This window comes from Sander vitreus, chromosome 8, assembly GCF_031162955.1.
Source record: "Sander vitreus isolate 19-12246 chromosome 8, sanVit1, whole genome shotgun sequence".
NCBI lineage: Eukaryota > Metazoa > Chordata > Actinopteri > Perciformes > Percidae > Sander > Sander vitreus.
The window spans coordinates 11,743,991-11,761,009 of record NC_135862.1 but is presented as its reverse complement, the minus strand read 5'-3'; the positions used below and the strand labels follow the sequence as shown (position 1 = coordinate 11,761,009).

The 17,019-nt window shown below is 41.6% G+C and overlaps 1 protein-coding gene across 1 annotated transcript in view; it reads right to left on the bottom strand.

Annotated features, from left to right (window-relative positions):
• shank3a (SH3 and multiple ankyrin repeat domains 3a) overlaps window positions 1-12,192 on the bottom strand; it is a 159,150-nt gene extending 146,958 nt beyond the window's left edge. Inside the window, exon 1 of the mRNA XM_078256048.1 lies at window positions 11,881-12,192. Within this exon, the coding sequence (XP_078112174.1) occupies window positions 11,881-12,192 (312 nt within the window). The remainder of the gene's footprint in view (window positions 1-11,880) is intronic.
• Between the last annotated feature and the right edge of the window lie 4,827 nt (window positions 12,193-17,019).

The following is a 17,019-nucleotide window of genomic DNA, read 5'->3' as shown; positions in this document are numbered from 1 at the left end:
GCGTCCCCTGAGCTAAAACGGCAGTTGTCGGGGCAAGTTTTAGAGTGCCTTTGTGCCTCTTAACAGACACAAAATGCAATTAATATGTCTGTGCCACATGAACAGGGCCCTTACGTGTCAACAAGATGCGTTTTCAACTCAGACATTGTTTAAATTCACCTACCCTGGTCCCTGTCTCGATCCTGCCGGTAACTAGCTTGCCCTGCTAGCTGATAGCCGTTAGCCGTTAGCTGCCGTCTGGTGAGTGTATTCAGACAGGCTTCTGTGATAATCATCCCAATAACAATCCACGGAGCAGCGGTGGTGTGGCTATGTCCTCCAGAGGACAGCTCATGTCACGTCTTGACAGTAGTGCGGTAGTAGCTGTTAGCTGCTAGCTGCCCTCCGGTGAGTGTGTACAGCCAGATAGCCGTTAGCCGTTAGCTGCTAGCTGCCGTCCGGTGAGTGTATTCAGCCAGGCTTCTGTGATATCATCGCAATCCACGGAGCGCCCGGTGGTCTGGTGGATGTCCTGCATAGGACAGATCATGCCTTCGCAGCGAAAAGTTTAGATTATTTCCCCCTCAAAATAGGTAATTGAGCACTGTAGTTGTTATGACCATATCAGTGACTATGTAACTACATGGAAACAGGATAAACGATGTCTGTGGCTTGCACAGTAATAGCGTTACTTGAAGCTTAGCTGTAGCATCGCGCTGTCTCCTGGGAATTCAGTTGTAGCAGGAAAAGGTAAACAGTAGTGTGCAGATCGGAGCGTAGTGAGTGAAGAGTGGAGTTGTTCACAAGGGAAGAAGCTTGGAGTAACGTAACTATGGAGAATATAGCAGATATACAACACACGGAAGAGCCTTTTGAGTTTGATGGTCGTCCTTATTTATTCAAACCCGAGTATACAGACGAAGAACTAGCCTCACAAGAGTTGGAAAGAACGAGACAGACAGAGGGGCAACAGGCAGATGAACTTGCTGCTCCAAGCACAAGCTAAAGCTAGCCTTCAGTAAGTGGAAGACATAGCAACACCATCGCCGCTCCGTGGATTGTTATTGGGATGATTATCACAGAAGCCTGGCTGAATACACTCACCGGATGGCAGCTAGCGGCTAACGGCTATCTGGCTGTACACACTCACCGGAGGGCAGCTAACAGCTACTACCGCACAACAGTTTTTTTTAGGGGGGAATACACTTCAAGACGTGACATGACCTGTCCTCTGGAGGACATAGCCACACCACCACCGCTCCGTGGATTGTTATTGGGATGATTATCACAGAAGCCTGTCTGAATATACTCACCAGATGGCAGCTAGCAGCTAACGGCTATCAGCTAGCAGGGCAAGCTAGCTACCGGCAGGATTGAGACAGGGACCAGGGTAGGTGAATTTAAACAATGTCTGAGTTGAAAACGCATCTTGTTGACACGTAAGGGCCCTGTTCATGTGGCACAGACATATTAATTGCATTTTGTGTCTGTTAAGAGGCACAAAGGCACTCTAAAACTTGCCCCGACAACTGCTGTTTTAGCTCAGGGGACGCTTGTAGTATGTAGCTGCAGCTACTCCGTGTTGCCTGCACTGATTCGGATCGGGGTTTTTTCTATCAAAAGTACTCGCGTAGCTATAGCGATCAAGATTAACATAAAAATTGGCCAGAATTCTCCTTTAAAGGAACACGCCGACTTATTGGGACTTTAGTTTATTCACCGTAATCCCCCAGAGTTAGACAAGTCGATACATACCTTTCTCATGCCATGCCGGAGGCATCAACTCTGTCTGACGCCCCCAACGCTAGCTAAGCCTAGCACAGATCCTGGAGGTAACTGGTTCCAACTAGCCTACTGCTCCGAATAAGCTGTTTCTGAGATTAACGTTCCTGTTTACATGTTGTGATTTGTATAGTCACATGGTGTACAAATAACAAGGTCACTATGCTTTTACTATCTAGTAATTGTTGACTCTATTACTCCAACTCTGAGCGAACTCCAGGCGAACTCTCTGCTCCTCACCACATGGCTTCAGGTGCTGCTAGCAAATCACTCTGCTCAAGTAGCAGAAGTAGCAGTGCTTTGCCTTTCTGAGAATATAGTTCTCAGTTTGTATACGGTTAGAAGACAGCTGTGTCTCATATGACCTTGTTATTTGTACACCCTGTGACTATACAAATCACAACATGTAAATAGGAACATGTTGGCGTTATTTTGTCACTTATTCGGAGCAGTAGACTAGTTGGAACCGGTTACCTCCAGGATCTGTGCTAAGAGAGGCTAGCGGTGGGGGCATCAGACAGAGTAACGACACGCACGGAGATGAGAAGGGTATGTATCAACTTGTCTAACTCTGGGGGTTACTGTGAATAAGCTAAAGTCCCAATAAGTTGGTGTGTTCCTTTAATGTAGGGCCCTATTGAATCTGTCTTATAGCTTTTTTAAATTCTCAATTTCACAGTTTTGTCCATCATTTTGTTATCACAGAAACTATTGGGCTCTACCATAATGCTGCCATCAGCCGGGCTCTCGTTGAAAATAAAGACAAAATAACTTTTCTAGGGGAAACACTGATATGGATAACAAGATATGGGATGAGACAATACCATTTTTATCGATATGGTGTGATGTTGCGTTACATAACCCATTTCTTCCATAAAGCTACGCCAGTGTTTGCATCTCTCCTCTCTTACACTCTGTGTAACCCCACCCCCCACTCTCCCACTGTGCCTACCCGGCTCACTCACTCACAATAGGGTCCAACAATTAGAATTTCCTGATGCCCCCGAGCCAGCTTAAAGTTACATCAGGCTAGTAAATACAATCAGCCAGTTGCCCGATCGGAGCAGTGCTCGAAAAAAATCTACTGCTCTCCGAGACTTCCCTATGCACAGACAGGCTTGGTTACTTCATGGATAAAAAGGCAATCAATCTTTAAACAACATACGAGTTAAAACGCAAAAGGAACATTTATTGCCTCTTAGAGAAAAACATGACTGGGTTAAGAATAATTCATGTGTGTAACGTAGCTCCTTTGGGGAATAGGGTTGTCAAGAGAACCAATGCTCTGGTACCAAGTAAAAACGTGTTTTTTCACAGTAACTCAGGTACCATAGTTACCGGGAGATGCAATTCTTCCTGACCTACCCTACCTGACAGGGGCAGCATATACACCTAGAAGTGTTGTAGTTTTCCGCTAAATGCCGAAGAAGAAGAACCACATCTACCAGCAAGGAAGTGAATAACACCTCATATCTGTACACACCATGGTGCACAATGATGTGCCTCTGGCTTTACTGTACATCTACGGCAACGGCTTTCACAAGTTCACCTGGAACTCCCAAACCCCAAGTAGGTCTGTTTCTCTCTGCTGTTGTCTTTCACATAGAGCCTAACGTTAACGTTAGCTGACATTAGCCAATGTTAGCGCTTGTTCCAGCGGACTTCTGCATGACATCAGTTAAGTTTAACTTTAACCAGCCTGATTCTATGTGAAAAAACAACAGCAAAGACAAACAGACTTACTGTACATAAAATAACTTAACTTAACTTAAAATACTTGCTGTTTATACAGCTCTCATGGAAGACCGTATCCTAGCTGTGTGGTTATGCCAGGCTTCAGGGCGGGCTGTAGGTCCAGAACCTGACCTTCTCTGCAGATTACATGTAAATCATGCTCTCCTTTACCCGTCCCCTTAAATCCCCTCACTCCACACCAAAACCCTGACAGTGTTTTCTTTCAATCTTTTGCCAGTTCCAACTTTCTGACACTGAAAAAAGTAGTGGCCCAAACACAGTCTGTTTTAATAAAAGTGCTTGTAATGTCTCACATGCGGCGTTGACTCACAACGGAAAATGTATATAAAACACCTTTTTTGGCTGCCTGCCCTAACCAGGGAATAGATGGAGACATTAATATAAGCCTTAACCAGCATATGTGAGTTAGGATTTGAGATGGGAAGCTCCACAATTGACAATCAAACTGGTCTGTATTGGGTCATTCTGGCACTGGAAAATATGTGTTCTCTGTTAAGAACAGTGCTGGTTTGGCATAGCTGATTTAAAAACACACTCCTGCTTTGCCCACCTCGCCTTCAGATATGCCAGAAAATTTCACTTGTTTCCACCCTTTTCCATTTTTCCATATCTGCATTATCTCTTTTTGTGTAGGACCTGGTGGATAGATAAAGGAGAGGAAGGGATACATGGCAAGTAAGGGGAAGGGTGTTACACTGGGTCAAATCTCTCTCCAGCTCTCTCCCTTCAGGGCTGTTGTGGGAAAATGGAGGTGATGATAGCCACATCTTGTGCCCCTGCTGCCACTGTGAATGAAGCTAAAAAATAGCAACATAGGGACGAGGGAGGCTTTCCAATCACTGATACAACATTGCATAAGTCAATCTTTTTGTGAGTTTATTTGGAGGAACTGTCAAACCACTGTTGCGTGTAAGACTAAGAAGTCAGATGCAGAGAAAAATACATGAAGTATGGATGAAAGACAGTGAAAAGAAAGGCAAATGAGAGGAAGCAAGAGTGAAACAGACAGAAAGAAAGGGATATAATGAAATCAATCAAAGAGGGACATAAGACATGAAGCAATGGGAAGAGGAAAGTAATAGAGTACATACTGACATATTAAACATGTATATAGAAACATTAATACGCAGACAAATTTAAATACACAGTGTCCACAGACAGACATATTAACAGACACACAAGGTCCATATCACATGTTTGACAACCTGGACAGTCTGGTATAAGAAGTTATTAGAAAAAAGATGAATAGACAATGGGAGAAAACTGGAACGCTACTATGACAGACAGCCAGTGATATACTGTAGATAGACCATCATCTCCATACTTATCAAACTCAACATTAATTACAGGCCATTCTACAGTAGTATGGGAAAAATGATGAGCACTCAGGAGATGTCACATTCACCACTACCACTATACCCCACACAAACAATTTGTTTGTCAGCCACAAGATCAGAAAAACAAGATATAAACAGGTCTGCCTTGGAAAACTAATGATGCGATCACGTATCGGTCCTGGCGACTGAAGAACTACAAAGGGATGTCCATAACGGAGGCCCTGGAGACTGCTTAAAAAGGTTCACAATGCTGGCAACCAGACTAAGGAAACACACCAGAGAATCACAGGCCAAACGATAAATGCTCTGATCACAAAAAAAATCTAGAGTGCAATACCAGCTGCAGTGCAGTAATGTTGCAGGAGCAGAACCACCAAGAGCTGAAGCTGAAGATTACTGAAAGCACATATGGGAGAAACAATCTTCGCATACCACCAATGCTCAACGGATACCAGATCTGAAAGCAGACCACTATATTCTCCGTGAGAATCCCGATCCAGTGAGGGGGCCTTCAGTTACAGTGGTCCTGCTCTCTGGAACAAGCTGCCTGATGACCTGATGTCCGTCCACATTCATAATCAAACTCAAAACCTTTTTTTTTCCTCAGTCATTTGTTTAATTGTGTGTGTGTGTGTGTGTGTGTGTGTGTGTGTGTGTGTGTGTGTGTGTGTGTGTGTGTGTTGATTGTCTTGTTGTGTATTCTTATTTCTATTAATGCTTTGTTTTAATGTGTATGCTGTTTTTAATATAAAGCACTTTGGGTTTACGTGTAATGAAAGGTGCTATACAAATAAAATTGACAGTGACATTGACATGGAGTAGGAACCAGTCACCACAGCAGCAGACATCCAACAACAGGCACATGAAGAACTGGATAACATGAAAGTCTCTTAAAGTAATAAAGTAACAAACAGCACTGGATGGTGCCTACTATCTAGGGCTGTCCACAACCAAGGAGAATGCTATTATTTTTAAAGTAATATCTGCTCAAAAGCATAGTTTAAAAGCTATGAAATAAAAAAAACAAAGAGTAGTTTAATGATAAAATATTCCTTCGACCACCAAGTACAGTTTGAATCATGGCATCCAAGTTTTGTTATTTGTTTCTGTCATGTTTCAGGTCTCTCATCTGATTAAAGTGTGCCCACATGGTTTGATAAAGGTTGGGCGACACATACCACGAGATTACAGAGATTTGTCAACTGGTAGATATTGTTGCTATACTTTTTCTAAAGAGATATCTATTCCTTTAATATCACTGGTTGCTTTAAGCCATTATAGGCATTGCTGCAAATAAATTGCCATCTATGTGATGAAGTGGTTTGATTCGTCAGGTATTCAATTCACTAAATTAGCCAAAAACAGTCATGTCTGTTATCATATGGATTTTAAACAGTTTTCCCAAACTTCAACCAATCCCAGCAGTCCCACGTGCCAGACTTTGCGTCAGTTAATACATCCATGTATGTGACTCTTAGGGGAACTGAGAGCCAATGACCAAGCGGGGAGTGAGAACGGGTTGACGTAACACACATACGTCGCCAAATTCATTTCCCTGTTTCTGATATGAAGACGAGACATGTGACTCGAACATCTCACATTTACCAACAACACGTACAGCGAAAGACCGGACAAAACATTTTAGACCGTCCTGTCAACCTGTATACATTTTAACATCAATGTACGCTGTACCGTTTTTTCACTCTGAAGTCGCTGAAAGCTGCTTCTGTTTCAATCCTGTCAGCTCTCTGCAGCGGGCGGGGCTGCTGCTCAGTTCCCCCCGCGACTGATGTGCGCACACACAAAAACACACCCAGTGGATGCAGGAAAAACCGGAGGTGAGATGTACAGGATGACCTAAATTGAGGACAGCTATGCTCGTTATTGTAAGTGATTGATTGGGGGTGGTAGTAGCTTAGGGGTGGCAGTAGCTCAGTCAGTAGGGAGGTGTGTTGGGAACTGGAGGGTTGCTGGTTCAAGTCCCCATATGGAGCAAAGTAGCAGTGGTGGACTGGTAGCTGGAGAGGTGTCAGTTCACCTCCTGGGCACTGCCAAGGTGCTCTTGAGCAAGACACAGAACCCCCAACTGCTCAGGGTGTCTTTCCATGGGCAGCCCCCTCACTCTGACATCTCTCCATTAGTGCATGTGTAGGTACTGAGCATGTGTATAATGATTCAATGAACAACAGAGTGAAAACATTGTAATTTCCCTTGCGAGATTAATAAAGTATAAATTATTATTAATAAAGTTAAAGTCCAATAAGTAGTTTATTAAACCATATGAATGTGTGTCCCAGGATAGGAATTTAACTAACAATGTAAAGATCAACAAGCCACTGACACATATGTTCAAATTTGATTAATTCAATAAATTATTATTTTTTTGTCTTAAATCCACCAGCCATTTTCATATTATACCAACATTTGCAGCATCCTGAGCCCTTTTGGTAAGGTTACTAGGAAAACTCAGCCCAGAGTAGTGTTATTCTCCCCGAAACAAGTTTCCTTTTTATTTTTAAAGAACTATACCACAAAAAAAACTTTTTTTACAAAAGCTCCCGCAAAATCTTGGTTGTGCACGTGCATGTCAACCAACCAATCAATCTATCGACCAAACAGTGTCAACCCTGCCAGCAGCACATATAAACCAGATACTAACAGACGGCTCCCACTCTGGCTGGCTAAGGCAAAACAATACTTTTACCTTACCTAGAATTACAACAATGACACAAGCATTTAATTTAGACTGACAGCATCAGCAGATGGTAGTTAAGTAAGGAAAGGATAATTAAGACTAAGAATTAGGATTGAAATACCAGAAGACTACAGAGCAGGTACTGGAAACATGGCTACATGAACCTGAGATTCCACAAGCGATCCAGGTACCTTTATACGTAAATAAGACAAATACTCAACTGTCAGCTCAGTGGAAAGAACAAGTTCCACGCCATCACAGAAGCACTACCTATCATCCTTATTTGGTTGGCCAATATAGGACCTGGAAGCTGATGAAATCAGGACTAAGAAACCGTGGATGGAAAATTGTAACCGACTAGTTATTTAAACACAAGTGCCTTTCTAGACCACATTAAAAAAGTATCATTTAAACTAAAAGCTATGCCTTGTGTAGTTTTAGCACTTCTCAAACTTCTCCAAATTAGTGAGGGTCTACTTGTGTGGTGGAAGGAAAGAGCCTCCAAAAACTTTAAAGAATAGCAGTTGGCTCATTGTTATTGTGCAACCCTGCTACTTCTGTGGTGTTTCTCAATAAAATTAGTACCAAATGAAGTTACGTTTTAATTTAAGTTTAGTTTCTCTTGCTTGCAGGCTCTATGGCACTCTCACTCTCTGTAAGACTAGTTGGGTATTTCATAGCAGAAGGTCATCTAAACATCAATAACTCTAATCTCCGTATAGGAAATTTGTCACAATACACAGAGGATTGTATCCAAATTCCAGCATCAGGAGACTGTTTGCCAGCTAGAGAGAGAAGGGCTTAGTTAGCATAAAGGCAAGTGTCCTGAATGAAACATGAAGCATCCACGAGTATATCATCAAAATGTCTCCTGAAAGTAAACTGCTTTGATAATATCTCAAACCAGCAGCGGAGGACGCTGGCAATGAGGGTAGAGGAGGTTCCTTGGAAAGCCAATCCCCTACACAGGAACATAGGCAAATAACCAAAAGGACTAACCACACTAGACACAACCATAGTTGCCATTGAGAATGTTCAGCACACAGTTTACGGGGGTAAGATGCAAGCACAACATATACTGAATGGCACAACCAAGTATGCGAGAAATGTGGACAGGAAAATATTTTACACAGTAAGGTGTAAGTAAGTAAGTAAGTAAATTAATGTATGGAACAGCTGCGGTGAAGAGATGAAATTATGTACAACAATGAGCAAATTTAAGAGACAATTTAAAATGAATATAATTGAATGGATACGAACAGGACTCGATGTGACTGTATTGTGTATTGACTGTATGGTTCCTGGGCTTATATACTATGTCTTGTTTGGATGGGTTATTATTCGGTTTGATGTAGATAGATGGAAAAGAAAAAAAATGTGTATATGTATGTGTGTATGCATTGTACTGTATGTACTGTAAGTAAAAAAGTAGAAAACAGGGGTAGGACCAGAAAAGTTATTTTTTTAACTTTTTGAACATAGGCATTCCTTATTTGAATCATTTTCAATACTTTGGGAAGATTGTGCTGAAATGTACATGTTCTTATTTATTCTTTTATTTTTTTAATTTTATTTTTTTAACATTAACCTTCAAAATAAATTAAACTGACTCCAAACCATCCATTGTGGTTTCTCTCGATAAGAGACCCCAAACAGTCTGGCTGAGTACCAAGTACCCAGACTCGAAGAGGGTACATACTGGCCTGGATGGGAAAAAGGGGGTATTTTTCCAGTTTATAGATGTAATCATCATCACACCGTTATACTTCTGACAGCAAGTTACCTTCTGTGAATAAATAAAGAGAAAGAATCTACTAAAAGAGGCAAGAAAAGAAGCAAATGGAGAATAAGGATGGATGGAGGTAGAGAGTAGTGGGGCAGACTATTCATGTCAGTTTCCCCCTCTCCTCTGTTGAGAGATGAATGACATCCATTAGCAGTATTGGAAAACTGTTTTTTTTTGCACCAATCATAGAAGTAGAGTTTTGGTGGAGTTGGATACGTAGACTGACAAATGATACCCATGATCCGAAACATGAGGCCTCGCTCCTCCCGTCAAGTTTTGCCAGGCGTGATCTTTGCATGGTCCATTCTCCTGATCCAGGTTTGAAACACAGCAGGAGGTGTGTAATCCAACTTCAGGCGGACTATTCTAGTGTAATCGCCTGCTTACTCAGAGTACACACAAGTCACTTGTGACTGCTTCATAAAAGATTCAAACAGAATCTGTCAGAATCTGGCCATCTGTCATCTGCCTCTATGTTTGCCTGTCAGACTTTCAGGCTCTCTCTCTGTCTTTTTGTCTATCACTATGTCACGATGCATGTGCTCTTGCCTGTTTGTCGGTATATTGGACTAAAGGTGACTCCTTGAAAGTGAAACTAGTGATCTGTTGAGCGTCTTTGCATTACATAAGCACGTTAAGGGAAGTCCCTTGGCAGTGGGATTAGGATTGAAGGGCATGTGTGCATGTTTGAGTTTGAGTGTGCATGCATGTAAAAGTATGTTTAAGTGGGCTTGCGTGTACATGCATACTGTACAGTACATAATTATGTGTGTCTATATGATATGTATGAGCATGATTAAATGTGTGTGTGTGTGTGTGTGCATATGTTAGTTAAGTTAAACTAAAAAACATTTTTGTTCACAAACGGCAGAATTCTCTGCTTTCTTTTCAACTGCTCTCCTTTTATTTCCTGTCTTCATTCCTAGCATGCAGTGCCTTGGCCTCACTAAGATACAATGGGTCATTTCAGCCAAGAAGCCAACAACAATGAGGTAACCAACAATAACAAACACAAAAACAGCCTCTTGCCTTTGCCGTCAATGTCTGGAGAAAGCATCAAAAGGATACTCAAACTAAGCCACCTACAGAAAGCCAACTGAGTACCTGAGCATGAGTATGCAGTGACTGGCTGTAAAGGTTGAATCTGCATTTTGCTATACCACAATGTCTCCAGTGGAAATGTAAGGGCAGAAAAGGAGGGCTAATTCGAGCAGTGTTGACACAGAGGCACATTATATGTATTAATAAAAGGCTCAATGCTGCGTTGTTACATGAAAATGTCATGGTATCTCTCTAATAGTGTGATCTTATGTGTGCTACTGACAGCGAGAGAGAGAGAACAGGGATATATAATGACAACATACATGGGCTTAGAGATGTGTTGAATTGATAAAACTTAATTTCATTCTACAGCCAATGGAGGGTAAAATGTTTCTTCCTCTCTGCACTCTGTCCAATTCCAGGCAATCACTTTCTGTTCAAGATCATTTTAACTTGATTTATAAGGGACATTTTAATGGGTATATTGACCTGACTTTACTATAATATATAAAATAAAATGAAGAGCTTTCTTTAAAACAGCTAATATAAGTACTACTAACAATTCATTAAGAATGGCTGTTGTTGTAGTGCCCAAATGGTCACTGGAACATGGCAGGATGGCTGTTGCTGAATTTATCAGAATTACAATAGCAGAGCTTGAAAAATAATTGAAATTAAGTTATTTGGGGTCTGGACATTTGCCGTATTCCATACCACCTTCTGCAGCAAACAAATACAGGCACAAACACACTTCAGTATGGTCACATAGAGTGATTTTGAAAAGAGAGAGAAACAATGCATACTGTATGTTAAAATGGGAAAATAAAGAGAAGAAAGGATCAATGTCTGGGTTTTTTCTGTGGCTGCAATACCACACAGACATAGGCTACATCTTCAGGAAAACTCCTGCGTAAAGATGTTATTAAGAATGTAGGATTGGATCAGTTATTCTGTCTGGGCACAAAGCAACAATATAGAGAGACAGAGGTTTAGGTAAAGTTTCATGGTTCAGGTATAACTATCTTGATTCTCTACTTTGTGTCTTCCTGTGGATTAACAATGCCTCTTGTAGCCTTCTTTATCATTGATGCCTTTTCTCTCCCTCTCCTCACCCTCCCTCTCCCGCTCTCACCCTAAGTGGCCAGTTGTCAAAGTCAGCTGAAGCCCAGTTAATGAAGAGGTAGATTTATTAGCGGGACATCAGTAGAATAGGCGGGGAGGAATGGAACACCCAGAAGCCAGCAAGCAAATACAGCCACTAAGTGTGCACACCAAAAAAAGAAACAGAAAGAAAGGAGAGCAGAAAAAGATAGATGGGATAAAGAAGGAATGGTAAAGAAAGAGAGGAAAAAAAGATACAACTGAAGATGTTTAAAAGAAATAAAGCAAAATCCAAAAGGAAGAAAGAGGAGAGGTAAAAAGCCCCCAGTCAGAGAGGAAGGGGGAGAGGCAGCTTCCCTCTCTTTTATCCTCTCTCCAGCAGTGGCTACAGAACAAGCTCTTACCGTCTGTTGTAGGTCTGGGATTCCAATGCGGATGACCACAGCGTTGCCTGTCGGCTCCTCCATGGGTGCTCTTGCACTGTGGCTCCGCTCTGCACCGGGACGGAAAGCCGGAACACCGACAGAAATGGGAACGCCGCTGTCCTCTTCCCGGGAGCTGCCGCTGTCAGTGCTGGCCCCCTGGCTGCCGTTTGCTGTGTGTGTGCAAGGGTGTGTGAGTGTGTGTGAGTGTGTGTGTGTGTGCTGCTGCTGCTGCTGGTCCTGCCGTGGAGGGCTGGGTGGCTCATGTTTGCCGGCTGCAGGACGCAGAGGCATGCTCCGTGTTAGGGGCTCGGTCTATGTCTCTCTCTCTCCAGACACACACACACGGGCACACACACACACAGATGTCTCTCGCTCACACTACACGCACACACCTTTTGCAGCGTGCATCCCTCGCCTGGGAAAGAAAAAGAGGGAGGGAGAGAGAGGCAGGGAAGGAGGGTGGCAGAGAGGGAATGGGCAAAGAGGAGGGGGCATTAGGAGATTGCAGAGAGATGAAGGGTAAAAAACACAGAAAGAAAATAAGTACTAGGAGAACTTGCATAGAAACGTACCAGGGGAACTTGCATAGATGCATACATAAAGCAAGATCATTAAATGGGGTCAAATTATTCAATTTATAATGCAATTAGTAAAAAATGAGGCACATTTAGTCTGTAAATAGAACCAAAACAGAAGACAAAAGCAGAATGGGGGGAGGATTTCTCAAAATTTGCATACAAACATTTGGTTCATTTACCTGTAAGTGTGTTTGAATAGTGTCTAATAGCAGCACTATTATTAATGTGACTGCTGGTACAAAAATATAACATTTTTACTTTAGTTTGATATTATACATTTTTGTATATGCTATATTCATATGGTGTGAAGCAACTTAAATTCTCCAGTACCACATAAAATGAAACTCTGCTTTATACTACAGTGTCCATAGTGTGACATTGTTGCTCTCACACACTGTTGCTCTCGCTGTAGTGCACTGACACTGTGGTGACATCAGGACAGCACAGGGGGATTGTTTGTGCAGATCAATGATGGGCAGGATTTGGCCTTCATGCTTAACTTTATCTATACGGGGGGTTGTCTCAGATCAAATGGTTCCCAGGTAGACACAGTGACACATAGACAGAGCAAGCTACCATAAAAGAGAATGAGGTTTTCGTGGGAGATCTTCTCGCTGATGGTCATTCTCAAAAGGGGTGCCGCTTTCATTTACTGTTTCATCATGCAGGCCGTGTGAAGCCATTAGACTGCTGTGATTAAGTGCTAAACAAATGATGTAGATCTGACCTTGATTTGGATATGTGCGTTGTAAAAGAGGCATTTCATAAAAGAGGAAAAGAAAGATGTGTTGATTTTATGTTAACCAACCAACATGCTTAAGGTATTGGCCTATTCAGTTGCTGTCATATTCAATTGAACTCAAGACAACAGTGGAAAAGCTTATCAGAGGAGATTTGTACACGACCTCTGTGTGGTGTGTAAGACAAATACTTAAGGGCTCGAGTATTGCCAGTTTCAAAGCCCACCATTTGAATAAATGTGCTTGTCATGCAAGGAAAATGTCCCATGAAACATTTGTGGCAGGTCTGTAAATTATTAATTGTGATCTTAAGTCAGTGCTATTGTGCTCCATTGTGTTGTCAGTTCCATCGTTGTTCAGCTGACCCGACAGCCCCAAGACAGCATTTTCTTACGGGGTGGAATTTAAAGCAAGCACTTTAGGGACAATACAAGTGATGAAAGCTCTAAAGCTGCTGTTATACACGGTAACCTGGGCACTTGAGCTGACACACACAGATATACAGTATATGGACACATATATGCACACAGACAAACACAAGGGACTCCCAAACAAATACAGGCTGCAGGAATATTTACACACATTAGACGTCAACATTCTCTGTGTCCTCTTCATGGTTTATTTATTAAGACCTCATTGGTTACCCAATTCACATGCATATTTTTATTTTGTAAACTTCAAAAGGTAAATGTATTGAAGTGTCGTTAATGAAGAGAGACAGATTTAAGGCCATCATCACATGCTCTACGAACCATCAGACTTTGCCATAGTGGTATGGCAAACGTTATAAGATATCCCCTCATTATATCAGAAAAGCCTCAGATTCCTGCAGAGAGCTTCTCAGAGAAAAGAGTTTAAGAGCAAATCCTACATGCTTAACTGAAAGACTTAACTGACAAGAGAGTCTCAGACTAGCTACCAAGTGCTAATTTTGAGGCATGTGTTTGCATTCAGCTGAGGCTAACACAAATTATTTATGGATATTACATTACATTAATAATTAATTTTGTTTTACAAAATTAACCCCAGTGCGTTACTACAAGAAAATGTGGACAGACTGTATATTCAATTCAAAGTCACATATTTACTTCTCATTGTTGTATTCACCCAGCAGAAGCTGAGCTGTATCTATTCCCCTGCACTACAGAAGCTTGCATGCGAGACACTCTACAGTACAGTATAAAATCCTATTAGCATTGGAGAAAGAGCATGGCAGGTAGCCCTAATACATTAGAGGATTTAGCAGATCACTCTGGCTGTATGCGACTTCGGCCTGCCAAGTCTTTAGGGCAAGGGAAATTGATAACTCGTACCCAGACATTGTAGTGTGGCTCAATATTCACTTTTTATAAAGCAATTTTGTGCCCTTACAGTATGGGTCTCTGTGTACTATAAAACTGACACAATGGATTACCAACATCTCCCAACGAATTGCAACACATGTTGTTACTAGTTTCAAACAACATATTAAGATATTTATAATTTTGAGTTGTATATTTGTCAATATCATTAGCCAGAATGCAACACAATTTTTTTCAAAATAACTGATATCTTGGTACATGAACTGCTAAAATAAAAAATAAAAAAGATCACCAATTAGAAGGATAAGTTCTGGGAATGTGGCAAAGGGACCTAAGATGGCTTGTCAATCGCAATAATGATTCCCTTGGCTAGCAGGGGCAGAGACAGGGAGGAATTTCATTCTACCTGCATCATACAAGGATATGATGGGCAATATCACTTAAAGAGATCTGCATAAAGGGAACACGTTATCTGGTTGAACAAATGGCAAAAGAAAATGACAGGGAACAAGGAATTGGGGTTGCTATTCAGTACACTTTTTTTTATTCAACTTGATTAAACATCTTATAACATAACTTTCACCAGGTTTACAAGGTTCTACAGTCTAATCTGGCAGATCTAGTGCATGCTTTTCATTCCACAACTAAAGCTGAAACGCTTGAGTAACTAAAGATTAGTGGGACAGAAAAAACAGTATGTCTCCTTCAGTTTTGATCATTGATTGTTTCAGTCATTATGAAGAAAATATCAAACATGCACTGGTTTCAGCTTCACAAATGTAAGGATTTATCGCTTTTCTCTGCTTGATATTGACCAAAAATTTAATAGTTTGAGGTTTTGGACTATGGTCACACAAAACAAGCAATTTGAAAACAACAAAAATTGCATGTCTGTCTGTCTGTCTGTCTGTCTGAAGAAAGGGATCCATCGTCAGTTGCTCTTCCTGAGCTTTCTTTTCAATTTTTTCCCCATTAAACGTTGTTAGTTTGGGGAGTTTTCCATATCCGAAGCGAGGGTCTAAGGACAGAGGGTGTCATATGTTGTACAGATTGTAAAGCTCCCTGAGGCAAATTTGTGATTTGTGGTAAATGGAAACATAAATAAAATTGACTTGACTTGAAAACATTACCTTAGGGTCTCGTAAATAGTCATGACTATTTCCCACCATTTAATTTGATTACTCTATGAATCAAGAAAAACAATCAATAATAAAAAATAATTTTGTTGCAGCCCTACTTACAATGTTATCTTTAGCTGTGTACCGAATGAGTAATCTCTACAGACACCCACTTTCATATATGTTTAATTCCATGCTATACTACTGAAAACAGTGTTTGATTAAATGAACAGTACTAGGCACTGGTACAACTGCTTAATTAAATAGTTGGACCTTGAAAAAAATTACATTGGCATACCAAGGGGTGGATAATAATTCAATATTATCATATTTCACTATAGTGACAAATTTATCTTGGACCTCTAATAATGTGTATAGTATAGTATGATGATATATTATACCTGTTTAGAGACTTGGCTGGCAACAGAACTAACTTAAAAACATTTGGGAGCTATGAGTACCTATAGGTTAACACTGCAGTCAAGATTCTCTGTCTCACTTCAATTGCTTGGGAACATTAAGAGAGTGGACTAGAATTATAAGGAGGCTAGCTCCCATGCCTCAGCTAACAGCTACTGCCTCTTCTCTCTGTTGCTCAGATCTCTTTCACCCCATCCCCTCTCACCCCATCTCTTGCGCTCCAGCCCAGTGAAAACAAAGTGAATAATTCATGACCATACAGAGCAGTGTGTGCATGGATACAGTGCAATGTATGCATGTATCTGAAACATCCACTAGGCTGTAGAAGTCCTTGCCATAGAGCTGTACATGAGGGCATTCACGAATACAATCAAAATCACCAGCCAGCCATCAGCCAGCCCTACCAGCTCCCTGCTAAGACGTCCACACTGGAGAAAAAAAAAGGAGGCTGGGGCAGAGGGAGGAAGAAAGATAAAGGTAAGCAGTTGGCTGAGGTAGCTTGAAGCAGAGCGGGTCAGAGAGGATGTGGCTATGACAGTTAGTGGGCCAAGAAAAAGGTAGAGAAAGGGAGCGTGGAAGAAAAAGGGAGGGTGGCAGCGTGACGACAGAAAAGAAAGGTGGGAGAGCCAGCGAGAGGGTGGGAGAGAGGGTGGGAGAGCATTACATACAGTCAGCTTTGACAAACCAGCCACACAGCCCCTAGCCTGGAGTAAATGTGATAACTGTTCACAGACCCATCAGAGTCTGCTTCACGCTGCTCTACACCTGGTAAAGCCAATGTCATGGCCACTCACAAACTGAAGTCACCCAGGGCCACATTTATTCACACACACACACACACACACACACACACACACACACACACACACACACACACACACACACACACACACACACACACACAAACAGAAACACTTCGTCTCTCTGTCCCTAAAACATTTCCATTGATTCCATCTTACAT